This window comes from Bombus affinis, chromosome 3, assembly GCF_024516045.1.
Source record: "Bombus affinis isolate iyBomAffi1 chromosome 3, iyBomAffi1.2, whole genome shotgun sequence".
NCBI classification, from domain to species: Eukaryota; Metazoa; Arthropoda; class Insecta; order Hymenoptera; family Apidae; genus Bombus; species Bombus affinis.
The window spans coordinates 16645107-16668143 of NC_066346.1; the positions used below are offsets into that span (position 1 = coordinate 16645107).

Below are 23037 nucleotides of genomic sequence, written 5' to 3' on the forward strand. Positions count from 1 at the left end.
TTCCGAGGTGACGCGTATCACACGAACAATAGAAAACTCGGAAAATACCGAAAGGTCGGATGATACCGGCGTTCGTACGGTAAAATCGTAAAATTGATTTCGATAACTTAACATCGTACGTGCGTTTCAGTTTAGTTGACTATTTGATCGATTAAAAGTTCAATTAATCTATTTACTTTGTTCGCGCGGTGCCGGCGTTAAAATTTCGAAAAAAACGCGCAGTTAGGAGAAAGCTGGAAACACATCGTATAATACGAGACTCGGATAGCCGAAACTTTACTGAGCTGGCGGAAATTTTGCGTAGGATCGCGTATTATGCCAAACATTTTGAAATCCCGTTAACGCTGTAACGAGACACGACTATCATGAATATGTTCGTTACATCAGTTGCGACTCTGCAATTTTTGTACTTTCGAGTCTGTCCCTATTTTAACGATAATAAAACATATTTGTAACGTTGGGAGAAGATTTTTAATCAAGAAAATTGAAACGAAAATGTGCGATCTTTTTTCATTTTCTTCAAAACGAAGGTATCCTCTAACGTTGTAAGAACGTAATTGGGTCGACCCATACATAACTCGAGCTGAAATGATCGAAAGGGCGTAGCAGGCTTTTTTTTTATTTATTACAAGCGTACAGTTTTGTCAGGTTCAGCCAAATATTAGGTTGCCCCAAAAGTGTCTTTCCTCTACGAATATGTCTTTTACGACAATGCATCTTTATACAAACACGACAGCTAATCTGTCAAATGTCGTGGTCTTTACCTTAATAGAACAAAATGGAACGTACGTAGTTCGATAAAATAAAGGAAACAAGAAACATCGTGCGTCTATTATTTTCTTATAAAACGAAAGACTCTTTTGTTGTACAACCTGATATTTGAACTATCGATAATTTTCGAGAAAGGTCCTGTAACTTCCATATACATTTTCCGATCCATTTCAAATTTTTCCAATACAATTGTTGGGAATATGATACATTTACACTGTACATGTGAATGTGTGTGTAAGCATCAGAGGACGTCCGGGTCTTGGTTGAGACAAAAGACAAGAGCCAGTCGTTAGAAGTATCTGGAAGAGTCGGTTGACAGCAAGCGTGCGTGCGAGTAGGTTTTTGAGGTCTTAAGAGTATAAGATATATGTATAACAGTTGTGTGCTAAATAAAGGGAATTATTTGTATTTCCGAATCCATTCTATATCTTTTCAGCATAATATATTTAAAGAAAAAGATTGATCGTACCTTCTGATCTGAAAAAATAGCTCTGTTTATTATACATTATACATTATACATGTGTATGGGAATTAACTAGTGTCTATATAGTTTCACACTGACAAAATAGTTTCGAGTTACTTGAAAATAGTTGCTTGATTCAAGCAACTGTACGCGTTAACAAAATAGTTCCAACTTACTTGAAAATAGTTGCTTGATTCAAGCAACTGTACGCGTTAACAAAATAGCTTCGAGTTATTTGAAAATACTTGCTTCACTCAACTGCACACATTAATAAAATAGTTTCAAGTTACTTGAAAATAGTTGTTTGATTGAGGTAACTTGACCAATCTGAATCATCATAAAAACTTGGAAGGATATTTCAGACAAAATTACAGGTTCACATTGGCAAAATGATTTTAACTTACTTGAAAATAGTTGCTTGATTCAAGCAACTGTACACGTTAACAAAATAGTTTCAAGTAACTTGAAAATAGTTGCTTGATTCAGGTAACTTGAAGTCTGAATCATCATAAAAACTTGGAAGGATATTTCAAGCAAAATTACAGATTCACATTGGTAAAATAATAGGTTCACATTGACAAAATGGTTTCGAATTGCTTGAATTCAAATCGTCTGACGAAGCAACATGACTAATCTGAATAGTTTAATTGTCATCTTTATCCAAGACTCGCATAGTCAATCGAGCCATTCGGAAATCACATTGACCAACTCCACAATTGAAAAGTAGAGAAAAGTAATTACAAGTATCGCAAATGGTGAGACAATATGCGATAAAAGTGAAAAGATGAGCGTAGCGTTAAGCTCTAAGGAACTAGAGGTTTTGTGAGAAAGCAGGTAGTGGCCTAACGAAAAAGGCGGAGATCTCCCTAACGGAAAATCCGAGTCTCCCCATAAACAATGTCGCCTAGGACCCAAGTTAGTAGGAGGCTTTTTCCTCCTATCTTCCTTCCCAACATTAGTCATAACCAATCAGCATCGCGGATCATTGCCCTCACTTGCCTAACTGAAAATGTAAGCAACGAATCCGCGTTCTTCGGTCAAAGAGCACACGCATACCGAGCTTTCCTCCGCATTCACATTAGAATAAAACTTTAGAGTTTGATCGTCTCTCACGGTGTCTAGAGTTCCTGCATTTCCTATAACTCTCACCGTTCCTACCTCTCCAGAGTTTGATCGTCTCTCACGGTGCCTAGAGTTCCTGCATTTCCTACAACTCTCACCGTTCCTACCTCTCTAAGAGTCTGATCGTCTCTCACGGTGTCTAGAGTTCCCATAATCCCTATAGCTCTCACCGTACCTATATCTTTCAGAGTTCCTTCATCATTTCTCAAGGTGCCTACACGGCCTAGAGTCTCCTAAGGCTCTCACATTATCCAGAACTCCGACAGTTCCTATAACTCTCAAGGGCCTAGAGCGCCTAAACGGGAATTTACGACTCCCGTTGACGCGTATTCTAACGACCGCTTCTCCCCGCGATAGCTCGAAAATACAAGGACCATCGCCGAGGGAAGCTACTTTCCTGTCCACCCTCTCTCAAACATCGGCTCCTCAGCTAGGTGGCCGAAGACATTCGGTCGTTACGATTGAAAGAGTGTCACCGACTTTGTTTGGCCGTAATCGTCGCGAATCAATCGGCGGTTTTCCTCTTGGAGGCGTGACCAGAATATTGCCGAGTCGTCGAGATCCAGAGTCTCTAGAATGTCCGCACCACCGAGCGGTAGAGGAAGTACGCACAATCTTCAGTTGGACATTATGGACGACATCGCAGACCTAAAAGCGAGGAAGGTAAGGATCTTTCGTTTATTTTAGCCGCTCTATCTCCGCTAGTTTGCAGACTAAGAAAAACCGAGTTTAAAGTTGACGAACTTCTATACGATCGTGCGAAGTTAAGATTTGAAAGAACCAAATATTCGTTGCTTTACAAATATACGTCCGTACAATCCGATTTGATTGATTTTAGATCTTGCATCAAATAGATCTCTATATAAACAGATAATTTCTGATTCTAAACATTTGTATCGCTTCTTCTTCCGCTTTGAAATCCTCTACAAACGCCTTTTATAGTCGTTCAACTTCTCAGCTCACAGAAAATTCCTAGCAATCGCCCAAAGACTCGAACGTGTGCTTCGATAAAGCTCGCTTAACTTTCATCGACACATCGATAACTTTGCGTTCCAAGATGTTATTACGCTCTAGAATCCCTAACATAATTTTAGAACCAGAATTTCTGTGCAAAACAATTCCATCGCTTTGTCACGCTTAACGGCTCAATCATCGAAACATGTATCATAACGCACGAATTATGATAAAAAAGAAACTGTCTTTCGAATAAAAGCAATCCGTTTGCCAGGTGCGCTTAAGGATGTACAGGACGTCGACGGAGCAAGTGTACGAAATACAGCCGCTGGAGGGTAACAGTTCCGCTCAACGTTACACTCAACAGCCGAAACAACGATTCTCTGAAATGCCTACTCCGTCGGTTTCGCCGACGTCTTCTCTCCGAAAGCGCGTCTCGGAACTGCCAAGAGCCGCGAGTGCATCCGTTTCCGGTGCTGCGGGCATTGTCTGCTCTAATACGGATCTGATATCGATCCTAAGCTCGTTAGCGTCTTCCGCGACGGAAATCAACCGATGCGGCGAGGAAGCGCCGAGTTCGCGGGACGATAGCAAATCAAACTGGCCCGGAAAAACGACCGAACAGAAAGGAAGTCGATCGAAGAGCTTCCGTTCCAACAGCTTCGACGTGTCGACATTGCACGGAGCTAAAAGTAAGCTTAGCGGATCCTCGAAAGCCGCTATTTCGACCTTTATGGCTCCGTCGAATTGGTTCACGAAGAGACACCAACCGATGTCGAAAAAGCCGGAAGATTTGGTAACGGCCAGTTTAAGTCTCAAGTTCGATAAATCGAAGGTAGTGAAGGCGGTGAAGGAAACGTTGGGTAAAAAGTCCCCTAATAGCGAGGTCAAACACAAAGTCGTATGGGACAACACTAGTGGAACCAAAGTGGACGCTCAGCTAAGTTGTATTTCTCGTTACGATATCGTTTCTTGTTTAAGAGCCATCGTAGGTGAAAGGAGGAATGCAAGAACGCACATAATACGCAAAAATCTATGGCAGATTCAAAGTACAGTACTCGTTGTGATATTCGGTAAAGATAATAAGTTCTTCTATGGAGATTTCATTTTTCAAATTATTCTCGTACAAGTACGTATTTGCATAAATAAATAACACACGGTCTCTGCGTAAATACCCAGGCCAGTTATAAATATTTCAGTTTGCCAACGATATCTCAACATGTGGGACACTCACATGCGTGCTACTTCGTGAGCGATGATAAAGGCGCTGGTCAAGCCTTCGTCTCGATTTAACGCGCACGATCTCGAAGGACCTCCTATATCTAATCGCGTCAACCATACAGCAACATCGTGATTTACGTCCTTCGAGGACAGCATCTTTCTGTTCCATTTGTTCACGTTCTCGAGAGATCGTCTGGCATCGCCACGGCGGACCTACGACAATTTATTAATATTTTCTTAATAAAAGCTAGCAAATATTACGAATATATTATATTTATTATTACATCATGCATTATATACTATATATAAATATTCGTCAATGATAATAAATATATGTGCAAGTAATCGTGTTGTTGATTGTAATCAAATGTAACTTGTAACGCTATTAGTATTTTAATCTTCCTGAAAAATGTTGAAATGTTGATTCAACAGCAGAGAAGAATAGCAGAAAAAGAAAAGTAAAAGGAATCGCAAGTGTCGTATATCAATGATATTATCATAGGTCTATAACATTAAATTAAGATTCTTAAGAGATGAAAAAGGTTTAATAGTCGATTATACAGATATTTCGGATACACGATAAATGCGAGGTTTGTCAATGATCCGTGAAAATTGTTTGTTTGGAAATTTGTTTCCAAGGGATCGTTCACGGTTGTCCAATTTAACAAAATGGAACTCGTTGCATTTTATCGATCTAAAACGTTATGCGCAGATATTTTGACCTATATAATTTATATACCATACACTGTACAGATAAGTAGAAAATAAAATAATTGACACTCGCATATGCGTATCTCAGATAGTTACTACTTTAGTTAAATGATTTAATTTAATGGAAATCGCTTACCATAACGTCTCGTTTTTCCGCGTATAAAATCATTCGTACGATCACTAGAATCATGTTGGATTCGAGCGATGGGTCCATGTAAATTGCACTGACCTAGGATTAAAATACGTACGAAAATGTAACAGGCGTTAAAACAGTATTACAGCCTTACAAATAAATTATTATTCAAAACTCTCGTAAATACATCGTATCTTATATAATTTTCCTAAAAAATTAATTTTATTCGTTATATTTATCTTAGGAAATGTACGTTATTAATCTCAACAGCATTGGAAAACCAATTACCGAATGGCTGAAATTAATCGATTACAATATTCCATTACGGATAAATTATTCGCTGAACTTTTTAAAAGATACGTGTAAGCTTTGAACAGTGTAAACAGAAAATACAGAGATACGCATAACTCTGCCCTATGTTTCCCGGTTGCTTGCGTACATATGTAGGAGGAGGTATTCTATATCTATGTATAATAACAGAATTTCGTTTGGTATTACTTACGATGTTTAAAAGAGCCAAGATATATTGCTGTACTCGAATTCCATGAAATTCTTCCACGGAGTAATCAGCAGCTATTCCAAGCTCTAGCCATCGTGGCGGCGAATCCTTAGCAGCTGGTCTTTTCTCTATGAAATGACTTATCTTAGAAATCGACTTATCTTCCACGAAATTAGAAAGTCTACTCGACTCGACTTGATAGCTTAAACGCATGATTATTAAAAGCATAAATTAATATCTACGAGCAAGTGTTCGTGGAATAATTATTATGATATAAATAATTATTTCAAAAGTATAATTTCAAAAATATCAATTCGGTATCACCGTGAATTTCATCCTGCAAATTTCTTTAAAATTCTTGACAAATTTTGGTAAACGTATTCCTCCAGCAAATTTTTCTATTTTTCTATTTTTTTACATTAAATTAGGCAAGATAGATAAAGATTCGTGCAATGGACAATATACATATGTGTAATAGACAGGGAATAATAAAATAAATTAAAAACAGCGAAATATAGATGAACGTGTAGAAGATCAAGCGAGAGTGGAACGCAATAGGGAGAATACTTGTAAACCGAGTTCCTTTTAAGGCTGAAGATAAGCTATTCTTATATTACATGCTGTTATTATTACTTTTGTACACGATAGATTGGAATATCAGTACAATTTCTTTCTTTCAGTAATATTCGATGATTCGTTAATTTATTAACCGCTATATTGTACGTGGTAAGTAGAAAAGCAACGATTGTACAAGAATGGCATTTGGAAAAATATTTGACTTACTTGATAATCTGTTCCTTTGCCATTTAGGACCAAAGAAGTATCCAATTTCCTCGGGATTTGTTATTTTATATAGGTTGGAGTTGATAATCAATCTCGGATCCACTCGGATTGGTTATCACACCTTTTATTTTCTCTCTTATACAAAACACCAAATCACACAGCAAACGTCTAAACTCTCCCAATGCGTCTTAGCAATTAAGGCGTGGTCGAATCCCAAGACAAAAGAGCGTCGAGTTTAGGATGCGTACCAACATAACCCTAGTAACCTTTTAGTAACTAGCGGTCATACCAACTGAGCATTTCTCAACAGGATTTACGTCGATCGATAATTCTTCCACTATTGTATCGTTGTATTCTGTGGAGACATCGTCTTTTTCATCGTACAGAATAAATTTCTCAGCTTCTGGGTATTCCACGTCGAAGACGTCACCGGAAAGATTATAAAATCCCTGAACATCGTGGCTTAAGGAATCGCGTTTGCTTCGTTTCGACTTTCTCTTACTTTCTTCAACTTCAAATTTATTCGATTTCCCTGTAACCGAATTATCAACGTTTTACCACGTTTGCCTGTCTTATCTTCGCTATTCTCGTTACGGATAAAATGAAAAAATAGTTGCAAAATTTCTGAAATTGTAAATACGACCAGACTGGAACGTATCAACGACATATACGGTGTCACAAAATTGTGACAAGTCAATATTCCAGTTGTTAGTTTGTTGAAATTACGCCACCGCTGATTAAACGTATCACGCTTTAATAGAAAATTCAATTTCCCAGCGGGGAAAATGGAATTTTGCGCTAATTAAAGTATTGCGCTTTTGTACAAAATTCCATTGTTTTCTGTTGCCCGCGAAAATGCAATTTTACGACGGACATTTCAGACAAATTTCCATCAGACGGCTTTCCATCCGTAAAAAAGAATGCTATCTATAAAAGTGTCAATGGAAATTGATCAAAGTAACGTCAAACAAACCTGTTTAAACAGCGAGGTAAATAGACCAATTGCTTTTAACAAAACCTGTATCGTTGCTCTTAACCGTTTCACTTTTAAATATCAATCGGCGCTGTTCCTCATTAAAATTTCGATTTAAATCGAACGAGAAATACAGCGTAACACTTGGAATTTTCTATCGTTTCTCAACCATACTTCGAACATTTACGTCGCATTCTTCGATTCATAGGATCGCGATGTTGGATTCTTCGATTTCGATACAAAAACGTTTCACAGCTTTCGACGCGGGCAATTTAATTAAGAGAACAAATAATTTGTTTATAAACTGCCAATTACGTGCCTTGAATTTCCGATATATGCAATAAATTTCATTGCTACTTGACCTAAGTGGGTCATAAAGCTGCAACCGTGTAAACCGTGCCACGTAATTTTATTGCATTCAATTTTCCACGTTTCCAACAATTTATCAAATTAGAATTTATCCGCGCATCGTACGAAATTTTTCATAAAAATTGATTAATAATAGTAGATATATAGCTCCTCGTATTCGTAAAACAGATTTTTAATCTGTAAACAACGAGTCGTGGTAATTACGATACGATCGATTTTCAACTTAGCAAAATTTGTTTCCATTTAACATTCACATCCAGATTGTATTTCCTTTGTAATAAATTAATTATATAATTAAATAAATTTATTATTCAAACCGATATTCAGATACAGTTCGAGTATACTTGATAAATTTTCAGACTCGATTCTCCAAGTCGAAAATGAGAACGTTTTATCCTATACTTTTTCTTCATTTTTCCACAAGGATTCGCGTTGTTCTCGCTTTCAGACGTTGTTCCGTTGCATCCTGTATATACGGGGTGTGCCAAATTTAAACCGTCAAATTGTAAGGAGTTGATTTACAGACAAGAAGAAGAAGAAGAAGAAGAAGAAGAAGGAAGAACTTTATATAATGTTCGTCAACGGACGTTTCTTAACAGAATTACAAACGAGTATCGTTCGTACGAAACAGGTAACGACGCGTTTTCCAGCGCAGCGTGCAAAAGTTCGCTGTATTATCGTGTCAGCGCAGTTACATGCTTTTTATCATGCGACAACAAGCCCGTGTCGTTAATAGCTACAATAATGATACAATGAATAATTATTATCTGGTATGTTTGATTGGTCGTTGGAGAACGTTGTCCGTGTGCTCGGATAGAAGCCTGACATCGATCAACGATGGGAGTAATACGATCTCGTACACACAGTTGCTAACAATTCGATCGAGTTGCAAAAACCGCGTGTTTTTACTCGTTGCGCTAGTTGTTCACGCGAACTCGCATCTCCAGAATAAACCTTCCGTTTTACAGTTGCGAAACCATAAATACAGAAAAGAAAACGCAGTTCTTGAAACTCTGACGAAACGCTGATAATACGGTCAATTGTCGCGTGCCGTGGAATGGAAAATTCGTCGTTACTTGTTTCATACGTACGATACTTGTTTGTAACTGTGGAAAAACGCGTTTATTGCCCAGCTTCGTACGACATGTTTTTCGGTAAATATTTACAAAGCGGACAATCTCGCCATATTCAACGGCTTTGAAATATGTTTGCCAAGGCTAATATTCCGAACAACTTTTTCCTGTAATACTCTTTACCGTCGCTCTGCTTTCCGCGATATTCGCAGCAATTTCTGTCTCGACGACAGCGATGATTTCGTAGTTTCGCTTTCCTCGATATCACTGCTAAAGCTTTTCCTACCTCGAATAACGACGCAAAGCTTCGTATGAATCGTATCTATCCTGTTACTTGATACGCGAATTTAATTCACGGTAGCCTCAGTGATGTTTCTTTCCTGTGCGAGTTGAAAATGATTATCAGAAATGCATATATATATATATATATATGTCGGCTGGACGATAGGATTGGGGGTGGAGGTGTTCGATGAATCTTCGTTGATATTGGCCATCGATGCGGTGTAACAATGGTAGAGTTTATTGGCACAAGTGAGTGGTATTACAGCGTTGGTAATTAATCACAATGTTAGATACTCGCGGCGCTATGACAATGGCCTCGGGTCCGGTAACGAATCCGCGGACAACGGGATGTCGAACGTGTATATTTCGTGGAAGTCTAAGTTATATTCAGGTCGCCACAGAACAAGCACTACGTACCGGAGAATTACTTGTATCGTCGTTCAAATCGTACGAAAATGTGTCTCTCCATCACGGTGACGCTATCGAGGAAAACTATGATGGGTGTGTCTAAGGGCACGAGATCATCGGAATCGTGGAGAAAAGTCTTCATTCGGAAAGTGAGGGAAATTGGAGTTACTGTTAATTGGTCAATTTCCATGTTGATGGTTGGGGAAGGGTGCTGGCCGCCCTTTGTTTGTGGGTTTGAAGGACTTTCGTTAAATAGATCTTAAGATTTATAGCTGACGCCAAAAAGACCGCGGCGGATATGAACACGGCGCTAAGAGGCAAGGTGAGAGCGCTACCAATGCGCGACAAGACCTCCGTAGAGATCAGGGATATAGACCCGCTCGTAGGCAAGGAAGAACTAGCCAGGGTGATAGGAATGCAACTGGGCATAAGCGATATCACTGAGGTCGAAGTAAAGACCCTAAAAATGGCGCCGTGGGGCACCCAATCGGCAATAGTGACGATGCCGAAAGCCTATCTGGCCAAAGAGGGGGCGAGCCGGAAGATCAGAACCGGCTTGACGATAGCCTCGATAAAGGCACTACCCAATGTGGTAAAGTGCTTCAGATGTCACATGTTCGGGCACATAGCGAACAAATGCACGGCGATAAACCCTGGAAAGGAGATTTGGAGGAAGTGCGGAGCCAAAGACCACACGATAGCTGCCTGCGTCAACGCACCCTGCTGCTCCATCTGCAGCAAGGAGAAAGGAGTGAAATTTGACCACGTAACCGGATCCCTGGCTTGTCCAGAATATAGAAGGCGGTTGAAAGCGAATAAATGAGGATACTGCAGATAAACCTCAACAGATGCAAGCTGGCGCAGGACATGATGCACGAATGCGCGATCGAACTTAGGCCGGATATAATAATAATTTCCGAGTCGAACAGGCAGCTACCGCATTGGTTTAATGACACCAAAGGAGACGCCTCGATATGGGTCACACTCCTCAATGGCAAACTGCCTGATGAAACAACAGAGGTCAAGAGCGACGGGATAGTGGGCGTCCGCGTCGGCGACGTCTTCTGCTTCAGCGGATACTGTTCGCCCAACATAAATAAGCTAGCATACTCCAAATACATAGACACGCTGTCGACTATGACGAAGAGCGTTGCTAGAAGACACGACAAGGTCGTCGTGGCCGGAGACTTCAACGCAAAGTCAACCTGTTGGGGAGGATCGACCACAGACAAGAGAGGGAGAGTCTTAATGGAGGCACTAAGCGGCCACCGGGTGTTTCCATTGAGGCTCAAGGAAAAGTACACCTTCTTCATGAACGGGAAGACGAGCTTCCCCGACATAATAAGCGTATCCAACAAGGTCAGCGAGATACACGCCGGAAGCGCGGTCTTGGACAAATACTCGGCCTCGGACCATCTGTACGTGCTCCACAGGTTTAAGACGAGGAAGACCCGAACCGTATCGAAGTTCTACAGGTACGTGACCAAGGACATGTCGCCGGAGGAGTTCCTGAGCAGATTCGACGACACACTGAAGAAGGAGGACCTCAACGCGGCTATCGGAGAGGATGGGGCCGAGCCCTTGCAAAAGAGCATCGAAGGTACGTGCGAAGGGATGCTAAGGAAGTCGAACTGCGCGGCGAGCCGCAAGTACGCGAACTACTGGTGGAACCCGATGATCGCGGAACTGAGAGCGCAGGCGCACAAAGCGCTCAGGAAGGTGACGAAAGAAAGGAGGAAGAATGCCGGCAACACCGAGACCCTCGTCAACGCCTACAAGGAGATCCGAAGGCAGTTAAAAAAGGAGATCGCCCGCAGAAAAAAAACAGTTTGGGCAAAATACTGCAAGATACTGGAGAGCGACCCTTGGGGCAAACCCTATCGCACGGTCATGAAGAAATGTAAAAGCAAGGGACCAACCAACGACATGCCGATCGACATGGTGAAGGCAGTCCTACAGAGGCTATTCACCTTGGGACACGGACCCCCCATTATGAGGGCCGCGAAGAGGCAGAGACCGAAGAAGAAGGAGATATTAGCCTCAGCGTCGCCATCGGCGAAGGCGATGTCGTCGATGCCGCCGGAAGAATGAACACCAAGAAGGCTGCAGGAGTCGATGGCGTGCCGGGCGAGATCGCGAAGCTGGTAGCGAGTCGCAGGAGCGAGCTCGTGACAAGGGCGTTCAACGGCATCACCGAATCAGGAAGGATCCCAGACTGCTGGAAGACGGCCAGAGTAATACTGCTAAGGAAACCGGGAAAGGATCCCAGTCTACCCGAACGCGTACCGGCCGATAAGCATTCTCCCAACCATGAGCAAGATCTGGGAAAAATGCTTTAAGAAGATCATCGAGAGATGCATCGGAATGGACCCGTTCCATCGGAGGCAGTATGGCTTCAGAAAGAAGAGGAGTACGGTAGATGCCATCACGCAGGTGATGAAGTTTGCCAACATCTGCAAACGGAAGAAGGTAATATGCGTGATGATCACCCTGGATATTAGCAATGCCTTCAATTCGCTCAGCTGGAAGAGCATATACGAGGAATTTGACAAGAGGAAGCTGCCATGGAAGGTCAAAAGGCTAATCGGCAGTTACCTATCCGGAAGGAGGATAATATAATGTTATTGTTATTGAATTCTGTACGAATAAAATAAAATGGATTCTATTACTACAAAATAGATCATACATAATTCAATACAATAATATGATACAAAAAATGTACATATATTATTTCCTCACAAAACGAAAGAAACTTTTATGCCAACCTAATGCTAATACTTACGTATCTCTATCTTTTTCAATTTTTTTTCATCAGCCGTTACATTTCACTTTCAACTAGTGTCAATAGTTCGTAGTCATACGATAGTACTATCAAGTGACGCGAAATTTATCTGTCCATCTGCATAGTGGATGGTTTTCGACCAGTGACTTTAAGCGATTTTCCACTTTCTTCATATTTTTGCTTAGATTCCGCTTCGCTTAAAAAGATTCACATGTATCGATATGGAAATTATTGGAAGATATTCTAACAACTTGCAAGAGTATTCAAGAATTTTTGAGCACACTTTTTAAAACACGAGAACGTAAACAGATATTGCATGATCCTAAACGATCCAGCGTGTAAATGTCGGTAAGGCTTTTGCAGACAGAGGACACTTAATATGCTTTCAATTAATATAATTGATTAGCACGCAGGGATAAACACAATAGTAGAAATAATACAGAAATACTTTTTGTAGCCACTGTAAGTAGCTGTTGGGTACAGTATTGTTCAAAAGTAGACAGACGCTCGATTACTTTTGGCAAAATGTACTTTACTCGCAAGATTATGCGTAAATGGACTGCAAAATTTCATAACAGTTAAACGTAAAACGGACAATAGCCTACGTTTTGTAAAATGGTTTATCGAAATTAGGAGATAAAGAATTTCAGATAAGTAAGAGTGTAAAAAAGAAGAGAAAGATGGTTTTAATATTAATTTTAAAAATATTAAAAGGGACATTTCTGATTTTTTTATCCGTTGATAAATTGTTGTTTGAATAATTGCTTCTTGGAATAAAAAATATTTCTTTCCATTTTATTTGCGTTTTACACGACGAGATGAATGGCAACGAACGAGATGCAAAATGAGAGATGCTTAGCATCGAGGCATTACGCGTGGGCGATAGATTAGTATGACTCTTCAGAAAGAAATTACATTACGCTTAACGACGATCGTTATTCTTTCCTGGAATGGTTTTATTTCCTCTTAACAAGGCGATGTCGTCTCACGTTTTCTACGAAAAACAAAAAATTCCATTCTTTGCCTTAGTTTTCATTATATGCTATCGCACGATAAATCATATCCCTTTGTTCACGGATGTGGAAATTTAATTAAAACCGATTCCTAGAAACGAATATGCGTTTTCCATTGGAACAAAACCCTATATCCCGTTAGAACCTTCCAGGAATTCAAGAACTTTGTAATTTTCCGTTTGACGATGTCGGATCTACATTTAACCTAAGCTCTCTCGATTTCTACGAAAATGATAACACGCAGATTTCCAGGATGCTGTTGAAAGAACAGAATGCACGAGTATAAACTGAATGCTTTCATTTAGGCAGTGTAATTACGTTAATTGGTTACAGCTGTAAACGCGCTGGTATAAACTATATAGTTTAAGCGATTTAGTAGATACCTGATCTCGCGTTTCCCTGTTTCCAGCGAAATTTTAGTATTATAAACGGAATGCGGATGTTTGTGCGTTTGAGAGAAATGTGGGTGTGTATAAACGTCCAGGTTGTACACTCTTGTTCACGAGTATCGAAAAATATGCCGATCGTTAAAATTGTTCGCTTCCTGCAAAATAATCAAAATAATTGGAAACCAATCGGAGGATACTTAAAAATTAAGGTATAATTAGTAAAAGAATATTGTACAGAGATCGTACGAAGGAATTTAAATAAAAGTTGTGTACAATTTTCTAATGTTATGTGTCCACGAGAAAATTCCCATTCTATTGGGTTTTCCCAAAAATTTCTTTCGTTTTATAAGGAAGTGACAGATGCACATCATTTTTTGTTTTACATTATGATCCATTTTGTTCTATTAGTAGAAAACGGATCATACAAAGTTCAATAAAATAATATAAAAGAAAAAATGTTGTGCATCTATTATTTTCTTATAAAACAGACAGAGACTTTTGGAACAACCTAATATGTTTCTCATTGTCATCCTTGGGAATTAAGTAGAGGATAATGGAAAAATGGAAATCGATAAAAAGTATTTATTATTATATCGAGAGTTTTAATGAGTTTCTTTTTCAGAAAAGTTTGTTACTTTATACAATTTATTGGTAGTGTATTGCTATAACAATTTTTCTAAAATTTACAATTTTAATTACATTGGTTCGTTGAACGATCGGGTAATAATTTAGCAGTGTTTTAAATCTCATTCTCGTAGATTTGATTGTATTTGTAATTATTATAATTATGAGCATCGTATTCTTAAGAACATCCCCTTTTTATATTATCAATTGTTCTTTGATTTATCGATATCATTAGAACGAGAACATCATTATTATTTTCTTATTTCTGAGCTTCGTATTATCGATATCGTCGTAATTTTATTGACTTATTAATCAATATTCATCGTAATATTATTATGAAACACATAAGGAATGAAACTCCATGTACACATTTATAAAATGAAAACAGCATTTTCATTGGTAATGCGACAAATCTTATGTATTGTGTTGTTGTGTAATATTACAGTGTATGTTACAATGTACGTATAAACGCGTTAATGGAACCAATTATTCTCATCGGCGACTAAAATGATTCACGATCGTGTGTTACTTCGTCTGCAATGTCAGGACGGATACATGATAATTGTTAATGTAATTTGTAATACTAAAGCTAGAAACAGATCGATCCCTCTTATCGTCAGATCGTTCGCAGCACCGGTACCGATATTGCAAAACGATTTCTCGCAGCAAGTGGTGCAAGCGGAGAGTTTTGTTCGTTCACCGACCACTATACATCCGGAGTCGCATTTGTTAGTACACTTTCTCTCCACCGACCAAGTTTGTGGACTAGACGTTGAATCTTCGGTGCTGGTAGTGTAAGAAAATCGCTTTACCTGAAGAGAAAGAAGCAAACGTGAAAGGAATATTTGCAGATTTTAAACTTTCACGATGTTCGTTATATGACATGTCCTAGCGGATCGCAGGAGACACTCGTACGCTAAAATATAGTATTTCTTTTAATTTTGTCCGAGTACGAGCTCATTTTGGGCGGCATTAAACCACGAACTTGATAGTATCGAGCGAAAAGAGAAAAAAGAAGACTGAAAAGAAAAGATGAGAAAGAATTCTACATGTACGTAGAATGATTCTTGATACTAAAATTAAATTAATATTTGCAACAATTCCTTGTTTCACTCTGTATGACATTTCACATTGGAACTTGTAACGAACACGAGTGAGTGTGAACGTAACATATTTTTAGTCAAGGGAATATCAATTTTCCAGAATATCTCGCATCATTTCCAGAGAATACGGCTCGTTCATTGTTAATTCGGTCGGTTAATATCGATTACGGATTTCGTAAAATTTTTGCCGTGTATGTGCAAACTGTACAATTATATCATATCCAATATCATTGTTGATTACCAATAAATAAGAAGAACAAATAAAAAATTGCATTTGCATATTCCCTCAAATGTGTACACCATGTACATATGTTCCTATAAAGCGGATTCAATTTCAATAAAGTACGTAATTATTATGAAACTGAATTGATCGACTATATTGAACATTTCCAAACACTAAAATCGCGTTATGAACGAAATGAAACTGTGGCTCTATCTTGAACAGCCTTCTCTCGCTCTCGTGTTGACGATAACTAATATCGCTTTTAGCTAGCTGTTTGCTATATTCTGTTTGCTTTAAAAGCACGCGATCAAAGCAAAATATCAAACATCTGCTGAAACACGTGCGTGACCTGTGTATAATCAACAAGCGTTTGAATCGCTGTTATCATTTGTCATTACCATACAGGTCCTTTTATCACCAGTGCACTTGTGCCCGAAAGTGGTGAAGTTTCCGGTCAGATTGGCGCATCTCTCTCCATCTTCCATTGTATCACACTGATGACACCATAAATCGTTTGCTCGTTCCGACGCTGCGTGAGTTCGATGTTCCGTAGTTAACAGTTGGCCTGATCATCGGACACAATCAACCGACAAATACGTATTAATTAATAGAAATCGTGATTTATCCTAGATTTCTAAAGATTATTAAAATCGACGTAGGAATCGGACGTAAGACGTTGGGCAAATCGTTGTCTACTTTTTAATGCTTCGCATCTTTCTCTCTTTTATTTCTTAGAAATTACTTCCTTCTACTTCTTCCTTTCTTTCATTTTTCAAACAAATGTGTCGTGCTTTCATTAACGTCAGATTTTTGTACATTTTTGTACAAATAAATAGATATTAGTCTTGACATTTACAGACACATCGGCGATATGCGTAGGATGAAATTTCGTCGCGTTCGTCGACAAGATTGCTAGGAAGATTGCGGAAAGGGATATCATCGAGGAAATCGTCTATTAAGGTGAAACATCGGTTTAGGTTTCTTATTTACAACGGAATTCTTCGGATGTTTAGCTTTTCCGTCGAATAGCGTCTCTAACGATATTTCGCCAAATTTTCCTGCTGTTCTTGCGATACGTCCGACGGTAAGACTTGGCAAGCAAAATATCGTAAACGTATCCGGAAATTACGAAAAATTTATTTCGATTTATTTCAATTAAACGTATTCCGAGAGCAGCAAACGTATTCCTTATCCATTGGCAGGTAATCAACGAAATCATACACGGGTACTTAAAAATACCTACAGTTCTGAAAGATATTTCCAAGTTCGGAAAAACGCTTCCACGCAAGTTTGACCAATCGTACCAATCCTCTAGAGTTTCAGCTTCTTAACAGATTGGATCATCTCCGAAGACTAAACAGACGGTATACGACTACGTTTGCATCTATACGACAATTGGATCTACGCAAGACTGCAGATTCGATATCCACGAAATATTCTATGTATATTTCATGAAGTTAAAAATTATACTGTTTTATTTCACATCTGGTTCCAATAGAATAAGATGGATTAAACGTAATTCAATAAAATAATTTAAAACAAAAAATGTTGTGCGTCTATTATTTCCTTATAAGATAAAAGACACTTTTGGGACGATCTAATGTTAAAAATTCTCTGTGAAAGTTGATTGTAATATTCTTCTTATCTAAAGAAAAAGAAAAAATAGAAATAGATGTATTCAGTATGAATTATTTATTTTATACATAGGAAACGTAGGCAAGACGGTAAATGAAAAAGGTAGCCTCGAAATGAGAATTCATCGCGAAGCTTATCACGGAAGAAAAGTCAATTAAATGCACCGTGTACGATGATCGTTGTTTACACGATTCGTAACACAAATGGCTAACACCTACGAGTGAAGGCTTCAACAGGTGCACTTTCCTCTATATGCAGTTTATATGTAGAGGAAGATCTTCGCTATAAATAGACGAAACATCGTTCCTTCAGACATCTAGTGAAAACTCCCTCAACGAAACACGCTCCTAAAACGCAACTTGCTCGTAAAACAAATAGGGCCATGTAATTGAAAGGAACCTCGAGAAAGAAAGAGAAAAATGGGAAGAAACAGAAACTTCCATTTTCCATTACAGAAACGCTCTTTGTTGAAAGAAAAATTCCTCAAATTAAAAATTCTCAAAGACGAAATACCGCCATTGTCTATCCTGGCAAATTATCTTCCGTCTTAACCAGTTACCTACTCTTGACGAGTATACTCGTCACGCGTAAAAAGCAGTTTTTGCTGTTTAAACTGCAATTTCAGCGAAAACTAAAATATATTCGTAAATTTGAAGACGTTTCGACCATTCGGAAGCCAGGACCAGGTAAAACGAACAAATGAAGAGATATAAATAATTATTATGAAAAAACTATAATACAGCGTGAACAAAGTAGTTGTTCTGTCCTTTCTAACGCATTTTAGTCGCATTAGTCGCAACAGCTAACTGGTCAATACATTGTCGAGTCGATCAACTTTGGTATTCCGATCGTATCGACGTGAAAATCGGCGTGTCGAATAAGGCGCAAGAATCGCTTTCTTCTCTCGCAAATACCGAAGATGGACAACGCGTATCGGCGAATTTTTAATTTCAGAAAAATGTAATTTGATTCGTGGCGAAACGTGTGAGAAACGCGTCGAATTAAAGAGGCGAAGGTTTAAGCAGCCCGACAAAGCGAGTGAAATGCGAGGCTTACCATTGATGCTTACGACCATGGAGATAGACGCGACGATCAGGAAGTACGTGACAGGGTACATGTATCGGCCATGTTGATAACGTCTAGCGCGTCACATTCGAAAATAAATTCGGCTGTTTAAATTGCGATCGGCTGATGTCCTTGGCGCATTGATCGCATGCTGGTGTATAGCGGCGAGCGCGTTGCAACGCAAAACGAGCGGATTGGGTACAATAGACAGCCATATTGAGAATAGCCGGAGTCTGCGCTGGATGGGTACAGCTGCTCCAGAAACCTTGAAGCCCAAGGAAAATCAATATCCATGGCAGTCGGAAGGTCCTGTTCGTTCAGCGGGAACGTTTGACGTCAAAGTTTCTGCGCATTCGCATCACACCCAGAAAAAAGAAAATTCACTGTCACTGAATCAATGATTTGTCGACGCCGCAACTAAAATTCAACTTACAATGCCTCGAAAGCTAAAATAGTCCGACACTCGCCGTAAAAATATCTTTCGTTTAATTGGAAGTGTGCATAGAAGTTATATTTATCAGGGACACGTACTTTCCAAAAATCATCAAACTATTCGAACAGTCAATTATTATTTAGTATGTTAATAAGCCACGATGTAATACTCTTAAAGAGTTAGAAAGAATAAATTTTCGGAAAATGGAACAATTTGACTTTCAAATGGCTTGTACGTGATGTAATCATCTGTTTGATGAACTTTTAATTGCTATCGTAGATAGGATCGTAAAATACTACGAATGTTACAGACATTGTCCTGATTTTCCTATAAAGTAACACACGACGCGTAGTCTGTTTGATGTTCGATTTGCTTAGCTCTTGTAATCCAATTTCAATAAAATTGTACAAAATGCACGTGATACGAAAGAAAATATAAAATATACAAAATACTCTTTACTTCTCTTTTTTTTTTTTTCTTTTCAATCATATTCTCAAAAATATGAATTTGCATCAAAATCTACAGTCCAATTAGAATATTGGAAAGAATATTCAGACAGACGATGTATATAAAGGAGATACAAATTACGACGATGAGAGAACTCGCAAGATATTTGTATCTGTGAAATTGCAACTGTTGCGTCGATAAATATCTACGCCGATTAAATTTTTGATACACTTCGGATTCTCATCGGAAAACCAGTAATAACATATTTCTATTTCGTAATATATTTCTGATGTACAGAGGATGCTCTCAAAAAAATATACACCCACTTTAATTAAATGGTATCGTGAAATTGCTGCATCCTATTATTACAATTTTTATACAAATCTTCCTTTCCTTCAATTTTGTGTACATTTCGGATGTATTCCTTTCTTTTAATCCTATTAATGGATCGATAGATTTAATTTTATAAAATTGATTTTTTGAATATTTATACATTCCATATCTTTTTAAGCACCACGTCACATGATTCTTTCGGTAGAAATAACTGCGCAAAATTACATTTTCTCTGTACCTGGGAGCTTTTGCGCGGTGAATTTTATACGATCGAAGCCCCTTTTTCGAGTGGCGTGGGTGCTTCGGCATGGGAATGTGCCTCTCCATTATCGTTTTAGCTGGCTGTTTCCATTTGTATAAAATCGTCGTTATTATCGTCTTTATCACAACGAAACCATCCCATTACATCAGTGTATTTAAGGTTTCCCCACATTTACCCCATCATTCGAGCAATCCACGTGCTTTACATAATTCTCAATATCACGTTTCCATTTTCTAACATCTGTGACTGTAGCTTTTCCAACGTCACGTACTCTTGATGAATTCTATCGCCGATTCTTACACCACCTCCCACGTTTTTAATTAAATTGTATTTTCTTTCTGTACGACTGGAACGTTGTTAGTTTCATACCAAATTCTTATTTATCGGAATTCTATTCTATTCTATTCGAACAGAGAAAAGAATGTGTAGATTTTTTAAAAAGAAACTTATCCGTCACTGAGAAATGTTAGGTTCGACTGATAAAACGTACAGACACCAGAGTATTCGTGGGAGCAGTCGAACATCAACGATTCTACGATCTCGGCATATTCCACCTCAAGCGCGATTCCGTAAAATTCAAACTAATCGTCCAGCGAGCTGTTCCATGTTTTCCAAACTGAACAGATCGTGAGCATCGGCCAGCGATATGGGAAATGAAGATAATTTCCAATTGTTCGTAACATCTGACGATCATTCGACTTAAAACATAGTTCTCGCGGTCGCGGCAAACAAGTTACGCAGGCAATTTGTCAGCTGTCGAACGAGAGAGCTGGCTGGTTGTACTGCGTTGAAGCAGAGCGATTCGAAGAACGGCAGAGACGCGAAAGGGAAGCGTTCACCGAGAATACGTCCGTTTCGTCTTTCTCGTTAGACGGTGGAAATGAATTGGCGATTTCACCATGAATACTACAAAGGAAGTTAACGCTGTAACTGGCGCGAGTTTCGCGTGAAACGTAGCCTTTGACGAGGTGAAAGCCGGTTTCTTTGCGCGTCTCGCCGAACAAATCCGATAACTAAAATTGTCTGACGAAATTGTTTTACACGAGCCGTGTTCTCGGTAACGCTAGCGGCTATTTAATCAAAATTGTCGGCCGCGTTTCTCGTTGGCCGTTCGATCGACCAACGTGTAATTAAAATGATAATCTTAATAGATCCTCATGGACAAAGATAGCGAGGCTGGCAGTTGGCGAAGCGAGCTAAGCAAATAGCGAATTATATCGCGTGTTATAACTGGATCGTGGAAGTTTGCGCATATTTTTACACTGATAAATTAACCCTGCTGCTGATCCTGTAATATTTCTCGTTCGATCTCATCTATTACAAATAACAGATACGTAAGACAACATAGGAAAATATATAAGTAAATAGTATCGCGAATAATTACGAATAATTGCATTCATTTTCGTTAAAGGTAAATTATATTGTATTTACGTGCCAAGGATAGAACTGAAATTGCCGCTGACATTGATTTATTCCTGTTAAATTTCAATGTCAGAATAAAAAAGTTTAGCAGTTAGCGGTTGCGACCTCTTTGAAAAGCGTGTACCTAAAAGTGTGTCGCGAACAGTAAGCGATGGCGAGTATACTCGTCGAACACGGAGTACAGGTGGCTGTTATAATATACAATTAAGTTGTTACGAAACGGCTGTTTTATTTTTCAATTTAGTACTGACGGGGCTCGTCGTAACGTAAAATACTGCCATCTCTTCGTGACGAGTATACTCGTGGAAAACAGCCAATTGGTTAAACCAGGACCAGATCATGATACCGTTTAAAGATGAAATTTGTAGAATGGTTAGAGTTAGAGAATATCGGAACTTTGTATTATTATAACGTTTACCATCGCTGCGCTCTCGATATTAACCCTTAACTGCTGCTCTGGGACTCCCAGACGATATAAACATCCGCCTAACTTCGCTCTCGAGCAACGCGTGATGTCAAGTGTCATGGTAATTTTCAATTAAGTCGTATATATAATATTATAATGTATAACGTTATATAGTATTACCATATAACGTATAACGATATATAATATTACGTAATAATGTATAACGTTATACAGTATTAGCATATAAAGTATAACATTATATACTATGACGTAACAACGTATAGCGTAGTATATTCTTACGATATAACGCATAACGATATATAGTATTACCATATAACGTATAACGTTATATCGTGTTACGTTATAACGTACAATGTTATATAGTATTACCATATAACGTATAACGATATATACTATTACGTAATAACGTATAACGTTCTATAGTATTACCATATAACGCATAACTATATATACTATTACGTAATAACGTATAACGTTATATAGTATTACAATATAACGTATAACGATATATAGTATTACCATATAACGTATAACGGTATATACTGTTACGTAATAACGTATAATGTTGTACATTTTTACGTTATAACGTATAACGTTATATAGTATTACCATATAACGTATATGGATATAAACTATTACATAATAACGTGTAACGTTATATAGTATCACCATATGTATAATGTATACCATAATGTACAACGTTATACGTTATTACGTTGTAACGTATATCATTATATGGTGTTACCATATAACGTATAATTATCATACAATAAACGAGTATTTTCGATACAAAAATTCCGGTTTCATATATACATACCTTTAACTAATACGTAATAACGTATAACGTTGTATATTGTTACGTTATAACGTATAACGTTATATGGTGTTACCGTGTAACGTATTGCGTTGTATACTACTACGTTATAACGTATAGCGTTATATGGTGTTACCATATGGCGTATAACTCTATATACTATTACGTAATAACGTATAACGTTGTATATTCATGCGTTATAACGGATAACGATATATAGTATTACCATATAACGTATAACGATATATAATACTACATAATAACGTATAACGTTATATAGTAATACCATATTACGTATAACGT

At 38.3% G+C, this 23037-nt stretch overlaps 4 protein-coding genes and 1 long non-coding RNA gene across 11 annotated transcripts in view; 2 read left to right on the top strand and 3 right to left on the bottom strand.

Moving 5' to 3' along the window:
- Positions 1-23037, top strand: part of LOC126914696 (uncharacterized) — a 733243-nt gene that overhangs the window by 679247 nt on the left and 30959 nt on the right. Inside the window, exon 7 of one of the 3 annotated variants that reach the window (XM_050719010.1) lies at positions 4207-4248. The exons of 1 other annotated variant lie outside the window; for it this stretch is intronic. In XM_050719010.1, coding sequence (XP_050574967.1) covers positions 4207-4248 — 42 coding nt within the window. Of the gene's footprint in view, positions 1-4203; positions 4249-23037 lie in introns of all 3 variants that reach the window. One more of the 3 variants, XM_050719008.1, reaches the window with a different exon arrangement.
- The window catches only part of LOC126914788 (uncharacterized), a 415880-nt gene that overhangs the window by 250691 nt on the left and 142152 nt on the right, over positions 1-23037 (bottom strand). The gene's annotated exons all lie outside the window — the stretch shown is intronic.
- LOC126914764 (uncharacterized) overlaps positions 1-23037 on the bottom strand; it is a 192531-nt gene that overhangs the window by 51742 nt on the left and 117752 nt on the right. The window lies entirely within an intron of this gene.
- LOC126914938 (uncharacterized) lies at positions 12770-13198 on the top strand. Its single transcript, XR_007709958.1, has 2 exons — positions 12770-12892; positions 13002-13198. It is a non-coding gene; the product is annotated as an uncharacterized LOC126914938 (long non-coding RNA).
- Positions 14574-18810, bottom strand: LOC126914771 (uncharacterized). The gene is made up of 3 exons (XM_050719179.1): positions 18588-18810; positions 16295-16461; positions 14574-15382 (listed from the first exon to the last, which is right to left on the bottom strand). Exons 1-3 carry the CDS (start codon positions 18646-18648, stop codon positions 15113-15115), a joined length of 498 nt encoding a protein of 165 aa, XP_050575136.1. The 5' UTR covers positions 18649-18810; the 3' UTR covers positions 14574-15112.